Source organism: Miscanthus floridulus, chromosome 9 (assembly GCF_019320115.1).
Source record: "Miscanthus floridulus cultivar M001 chromosome 9, ASM1932011v1, whole genome shotgun sequence".
Lineage (NCBI taxonomy): Eukaryota > Viridiplantae > Streptophyta > Magnoliopsida > Poales > Poaceae > Miscanthus > Miscanthus floridulus.
Genome location: NC_089588.1, coordinates 99,127,136 through 99,134,447, shown reverse-complemented (window position 1 = coordinate 99,134,447; position 7,312 = coordinate 99,127,136). Strand labels below are relative to the sequence as shown.

General features: G+C 45.0%; 1 protein-coding gene across 1 annotated transcript; it reads right to left on the bottom strand.

The window, feature by feature from the left end:
* Positions 1 to 493: 493 nt before the first annotated feature.
* On the bottom strand, positions 494 to 3,477 carry LOC136482457 (protein ALP1-like). Its single transcript, XM_066479670.1, has 2 exons — positions 3,049 to 3,477; positions 494 to 1,703 (listed from the first exon to the last, which is right to left on the bottom strand). Exons 1-2 carry the CDS (start codon positions 3,170 to 3,172, stop codon positions 667 to 669), a joined length of 1,161 nt encoding a protein of 386 aa, XP_066335767.1. The 5' UTR covers positions 3,173 to 3,477; the 3' UTR covers positions 494 to 666.
* Positions 3,478 to 7,312: the final 3,835 nt, after the last annotated feature.

The following is a 7,312-nucleotide window of genomic DNA, read 5'->3' as shown; positions in this document are numbered from 1 at the left end:
CGGCAGAGGAAGGCGCTACGTCGTCGCCAATCTGGTGGCGCACGACTATACTGGGCTTTGGGCCAAGCAGGCCTTGTCTTGGCTGGGCTGGGCTAGCCTGGCGATAGACCCCCGCGAGGGCCGAGGCCCCCACAACCGAAGCGGGCCACTGCCCACGTGAAGTGAATCAGGCAGTAGAAGACAGCTTTGCCCTCGGCCTCCTCTGCCTTTTATTATGTACGTCGAGAGAAACTTGTGATTTATGGCTAGAAATCTCCATTGAGTCATTAGCAGAGTTATAAATTAATCCTACTTCATTGGGGTTCTTTAAGTGCAGCAAATGCGAATCACTTGCACCTTCTACAACTTTTGTAGAAACTAATAGAGCTCTAGATGTTTCAGAAAAGAATATCCAGCATCTAATACACTCATTATCGCAATTATGAAAAACAATAATGAAATTTTCAGGACCACCAAGCCACAAACACGATAAACCAAAAGGAACCAGATTGATTTGATAAGTTTGCAACAGCTTTTAAGAGAATTACAGTAAGTACTATGATCCGATGCCCTCACCCTGCCTCATTTAAGCTCTACAAAACTGAACATAAGAAAAGGATTTAGAGCTGCCTGAAACAGATGAAAATAGCACTCTTCTCGATCATTCCTAAGCTTTCCTCCTCTTGGTCACCTGCTGATCAGGTGTTCGGACAGTTTGTCCCTCAACTTGATTCCATTCTCATCGGCTAATTGGCACACCTGCTGCCTATAATTAGCGTCATGGTCGTTCGGCCATGCCCGTGCCTCATCCATGGTTGTTTCCTGAAGGTCTATGACTATGTTGTGCAGCAAGCAGCAGACATGGATTATCCGGGGCAGCTTGTGCTTGTCCGGACGCCACATCTCCCCCTGCAGGAACTTCCATGTGTCCTTGAACTTGGCCAGTGTCCTTGGAGCGACTGTTCTCGCTGCAGAGTGCCTGCTGTTGAACTCAGCCCTGGACTCTATGAGGTCCTTCTCATGGTATGGTGTGAGCAGCCAGGGAAGAAGGGGGTAGCCTGAGTCGCCGATCAAGTATTCCCCAATCTCTGATCCATCTGATACCTTCAGCTTGCTGCCATTCAGCCGCTCACCTTTCTCGCAACGCTTGAAAAGGCCGGAGCTGTGCAAAATGCTCGACTCTTTCATGCTACCAGGCCATCCAGTCACTATGTCTGTGAACCTCGTATCCAGATCAAAAACAGCTTGCAAAACCATGCTGTAATTCTTCTCCTGGTCAAGCCAGACCTTGCAGTTCGGTTCAGCTGATGAAAGGCACATTGTGATGTGTGTTGTATCCACAACGCCGCAGCAGTTTGGCAGACCATGGATCTTCTCAAACTTGGACTTGATCTTCTCCATTTCACCAGAGTCTGGCCAGCGCAAGTGGTGACTCGCTCGCTCCTCCATAGCCTCAATGAATCGCCAAGTAATCAGCGACACGGTTGAGTGGTTCACTCCAACTGAGGATCCTACAGTCACCAGTGACCCACCAGAGTTCAGTCTCCGCAGAGCAATGGCCACTCGATCTTCTAAACACAGCATTGTGCCATCAAGAAAGGTATAGCTGCTGGACCTCACCATCATTTCATCTTTCACCAGGTTGCATACATAGTCGAAGGCTCTTCTTGGCATTTTGAATACAGACTCAAATCTCTGTGCATCCTCGATGCAAGATAAGGTTCCTATAAGAAGGAAACATAAGACTAGTTATAAATTTATAACTTCGATAACTGGTTAGTGGTAAGCAAGAGCTGTCATGCAATGAGTTAAAAAGAGACCACAGTAATCACAGATGGAAAACGCTAGAGCGTTCTAGCTAGCTTTATTAAACTTGACAGCAAAGTATTTCTCTGGTACAGATCAAACTTCAATCTACATAATTTCCATCAATGATACGGTAACCTATGATCTTTTATGAACATGCCACAGTGCACCAATTAAGAAAGTCGTAATAATCAACAAATTAGGCATAACCAACCCTACAAATCGTAACTGCTAAGTAAGTTCGATATCGAGTAGTCAAGCACCAAAAGGAAACAGTAATATTGAAACCGCATCCGTTATCTATGTGACATCTACAAATAAAAAAATGTTTCTTTTAAGTACTTGTTTGAAGTTATGCTCGGTAAAATTGGGACAAACAAGGTTAGCTTATGAATAATAGTTCAGAATAAGTTTGGTGTTGGTCGTGTTTAATTAGGGGGGTCATCTCCCTTCCTCAAAGATTCTGAGAAAGAGCATCTCTACCCTTTGCGTACAACTTCCATCATGCTATATTTCTGCTTCAGCAAATTAGGATTTGAGAAGTCCTTCAACTTCTGAGAAATTAATTGCAACAGAAATAAATGAAGTCCAATGTACTGTGCAAAAATAGAATGGTTGATATCAGTCCTATGGACTAATGAATCACATGGCAAACTCAATCAAAAAGCTAGTACCCCGTGCTTATAAAGCAAGAAAATAGCTATCATATCTGTAGGCCATAGCTATCAGTCCTATGGACTAATGAAGACCAATGTCATAGTCAAACCGGACCGAAGACCACCTGCAATTAGCCATTCAGCTGCACTAGGCAATTCAGACCATCAAAACGAAAACTGAACTTTTTCGATCCTTCCAGCTGAATAATCAGAGCAGAGACAAAGAACTCAGTGCTCAGTTCTTGCAAACCTAGTCCAATTCGAGAATGGAATCACACCTAAAACTGGAATGTTCACTGTTCACACCTAAAACCGAACACATACGACGACAGACACTCCTCAATCCGGCCAGCGGCATTGCTCCAACTCCAGCATTACCACCACACTAATCACGCCTACTCCTCCCAACCACGATCGACAGACCCGCAAGATTACCGGCGTAATTCCTCCCTGACGCGACACAGTCTACCAATCGCCGCCCAACAGTCGGGAGCAACCAGAACCACCGCGCAATCCGCAACAAATCCTAACGGAGACAGACACGCACGGCCACCAGCCAGCGCCACGGGCAGCCAGAGGCAGACGGGGGAGGGAGACACACACGCACCTGACATACGCCTGCAGAAGGCGTCCCACCAGTCACTGGATGGGGCACCCGCAGCGGCGGCCGCCTTCTTCTCCGCCGCCGCCATCCGGCGGCGGCTGGCCCCGCGCCCGCGCACCGGCGGCATGGCGTGCGCGGAGAAGGAATAGGGAGGAGCGAGCCGGAGGCGTGCGTGCGCGGGACGAAAATCAAGAAGAAGCCCGGGCGGGCATGGACGGCTCGGCGCGCCCGCGGTGGCGTGGGGGACTCGGCGGCAGGCGGAGGATGCAGGGCATGGGGTGTGCCGCTGGGAGGATAGACGTCGGCGCGCGTGCCTCCGCCGCGGCTCGGGATGTTTGAGGTGGGGAGGGGAGGGAAGAAGCGAGTAGCGACGGCGAAGTGGCGGAGCCGCGGAGGAGGAGCACGGCGAGGCGGAGAGGGAAAAGGGAGGAGCCTCTTTCTTGGGCACAAGCACACCACAGCGTGCCTGCTACACGTAGAAAGTGGAGACTTTTCCCCACGTGCCATTATAAAAGATCGTAATCCTCGGTGTGCCTCTAGAAAAATTCAGCAGTCTTCAATGTTACTACTCAATTTTTTCGTATCGTCCATACCACTTCCGTCAGTTTAGGCTATAACACCGTCAAACTGCAGGTGTGAAAAGACGAAAATGCCCTTAAGTTCAAATATGTTATTAATTTTTTTTGAGCATCTTAACGACTTCAAATGAAAAAACTCAAAACTAGAAAGTTGTAGATCTCGTCGAGATCTATAATTTTCATATAAAAATTATTTTCATTTAATTCCACAAAAAAATATGATTTGATATGATTAATATATCTTAGAAAAATCAAATTATTTTTTTTGTGGAATTAAATGAAAATAAATTTTATATGAAAATTATAGATCTCGACGAGATCTACAACTTTCTAGTTTTGAGTTTTTCATTTGAAGTCGTTAAGATGCTCAAAAAAAATTAATAACATATTTGAACTTAAGGGCATTTTCGTCTTTTCACACCTGCAGTTTGATGGCGTTAGAGCCTAAACTGACGGAAGTGGCATGGAGGACACGAAAAAGTTAGAGTAGTGGCGCTGAAGACCGCTGAATTTTTCCAGAGGCACACAGAGGATTACGATCTTTTATAATGACGCACAGGAAAAAGTCTCTAGAAAGTGGTGTATGTGTGGCAAAGTGGAATAACAATGTGCGTGATACACATACTGAAGTGTCTTTTTATGCTACTGCTACAGTTCGACTGAGTAGAACTAGTTTCATATATTTATTTATTATTTATATACACGTGTAGATATAGGTATGGTTACATGTACATGTTCGTGTGTTTATTTGTCGAAAACGCTAAAACGAGCCAAAAGCACGAAATGAATCTATAATTCTAATACCCATTATATAAATCGGGAATGTTTCTCACTCACACGAGCTTTACATGACATGAGGTAGGTCAAAAAACATTTTGTGGAAAATACAGAATGTAATTATTATGTAAGTGTGTTTATGCATCCAAGATGCCAAAAGGAGTGAAAAGGATAGAACGGTTTTATAAGACTACTAGTAATTGTTATACATATCGAGAATGTTTTCTACTTTCGCGAGCACTACATGACATGAGGTAGGTTAACAGTATTATGTATGTCTGTTTATTTGTTGAAGACGTCAAAAAAGCATCAAAAGGCATGGAATGGTTATACATATGGAGTGAAAAAGTGGATGCTCGGGAACCCACCAGCCAAATCCCATGAAGAAATACTGACGTTTTCTCCCCAATTTTGTTGGTATTTTTTTGTTGATGGATAAGAAGGAATAGGCAAGACATATCTGTATAAGACTTTGCTTGCAAAGGTGCGCTCAATAAATCCTATTGCAATTGCTACAGCCACATGTGGTATTGCAGCAAGTATCATACCTGACGGATGCACTACACACTCCCGCTTCAAGATTCCCATCAAGCTAGATGATAACACTATGTGCAACTTTACCAAATAGAGTAGTACTGCCGAATTGCTTCGTAGGGCTATCTTGGTAATATGGGATGAAGTAGCCGAGGGCGATGGACTCGACGTGCTAGCGAGGTGCGACTAGAGGGCACTATACCACAACCAACAATTAGCGTCGGACAACGGTCGCTAAAACAGAATATTAACAACCAACAATTGGTCGGTATAAATTCTAACGGAGCATCGGTCGCTATTTTTCCTTGTACCGACCGATTTTTGGTCAGAACATATATTTAGCTGTGGCCTCGGACTATTGGTCGGAAAAAAATATATATTTAGATCCAACAATCGGTCGGTATAGCCCGTTTTCATTTTGACGCGCCTAGCCCGGGGCACCGGCGTGCAAAGAAAAATTTGTGGCCCACTAGTCAGAGTGTCACCCAAAACCCTATCTAGAGCATCCACCTGGCCACCCCCAAACTCTCACACGAGACTCGAGTGTCTCAAGTAAAAAGTCACGGTCCTCTCCGGATCTCCAGCACTGATGCCAGCTCGCTGCGGCCGCCATCCCCACCACCGCAAATGTCCTCGCCATCGTGGCCGTCGCGGCCATCGTCCACCCCGTCGTGGCCTCCGTGCCCGCCACCGCGGACGTCCTCGCCACCGCGGCCGCCGTCTGCGCCGCTACGGCCTCCTTCCACTATGCCAGATTTGGACATCACTACCGGCCTCATCACTGTCGGATTTATGACAACCAGCAGTGATGTACCTTCACTGCCGGTTATGAGCTTGAAAATGAAAAAATGATTGGGTCTGGGCTTAAACCGGCAGTGAAGGACCACATCACTGCCGGTTTGTGGCTTGAACCGGCAGTGTTTTGGCGGCCACTCATCACTACCGGTTTAAGCCAAGAGCCGATAGTGATTGGGCTCTATCACTATCGGTTCTAGCCAAGAGGCAACGGTGATAAGCCTACAACACAAAAGGCTGCAGCCGTCCTCTCCTTCCTCCTCTCTTCCATCCCGAGAACAGAGGCATGCATTTGGGCCCTTCCCTCCATTGTTGCGGTTGTTCTTCACCATGAAGCTAGCGCTTGGATTTTGAAGAATGGCTTGATCTTTTTGCTTTAAGGTTAGTAACAAACATCCACTCCTTTGATTTTGTTGCTTAATTAGCTTCGTTTTGATGGCTACATTGCTTGATTCTCATTCTAGTTCTTTCTCCATTCTAGAGAGCACTTTTCCAATTGGACATTTGTGCAAGGCTTAAATTGTGGTGAATCCACATCATCCAAAAGGTTGGTGTCTATTAACACATTTAAATTCCTAGCTAATTATTCCATGGTGGTCAAGATCATCATTGTTAGTATGTGATGCTATAATTAGTTCTTAGAAGTATAGTAGAATATGTGTTCTTTATTATTGTACAATAATTGTTTTTTACTACGATTTTCAATTTACATGGCCGGGGCTACTAATTTCAAATTTTCAATAATTAGTGTACAATAATCTTTTCCAAAAATGGTACTTTCGAGCTACGATTGTTGTTCATGAAGCTCGATTTCTTATTAATTCTTTGTAATTACTGTCTCAGTATTTTTTTGTGCAGAGATGGATCGAGAGTGGATACATCTGTCTCGAATGGACAAGCGGTACATGCATGGCGTCAGCCAGTTTATCACCGATGCCAAAGCCCATGCTGGGAATGGGAACCCTGTCTTCTGCCCATGCAAAGATTGCAAGAATCAAAGGAACTTTCGTCAAATTGAGTCTATACGATCGCACTTAATTACCAGGGTGTTCATGCCAAACTATACGATATGGACTATGCATGGTGAGGTTGGTGTGAATGTTTTGCAGGAAAACGATGATGATATGGATATGCTTGACGTAGCCATCCACGATGCTGACGAGAAACCCGGTGTCAATACGGAACCTATGGCCACAGTTAATAATGTGTTTAGGAACACGCTAGCTGACAGCACCGAGGATAACGATGGCATTTCTCAGCTGCTACGTAACGTAGAGACCAGATATCTTAGTAAAAGACAACTGAGAAAGCTAGAGAAAATGAGACAAGATGACAAAACACCATTGTATATGAATTGTCCAATGAGCAAACTAGAAGCCGATATCATGCTGTTAGAGTTCAAAATGACAAACGAATTAAGCGATAAAGGCTTCGATTAGTTGTTAGGTATAATAAGGAAAATGCTCCAAAAAAATGAGTTGCCAGAAAAGACATACTTGGCCAAGCAAATGATCTGCCCCATCGGCCTCGAGGTTGAAAAAATCCACGCGTGTTCCAATGATTGCATATTGTACCGTGGAGAA

Excerpts from the sequence above, each read along its gene's own strand:
- LOC136482457 (XM_066479670.1), bottom strand. The coding sequence starts at position 3,172 with ATGCCGCCGGTGCGCGGGCGCGGGGCCAGCCGCCGCCGGATGGCGGCG. Across the intron at positions 1,704-3,048 it reads CTTCTGCAGGCGTATGTCAG|GAACCTTATCTTGCATCGAG; the intron begins GTGCGTGTGTGT and ends TCCTTCTTATAG.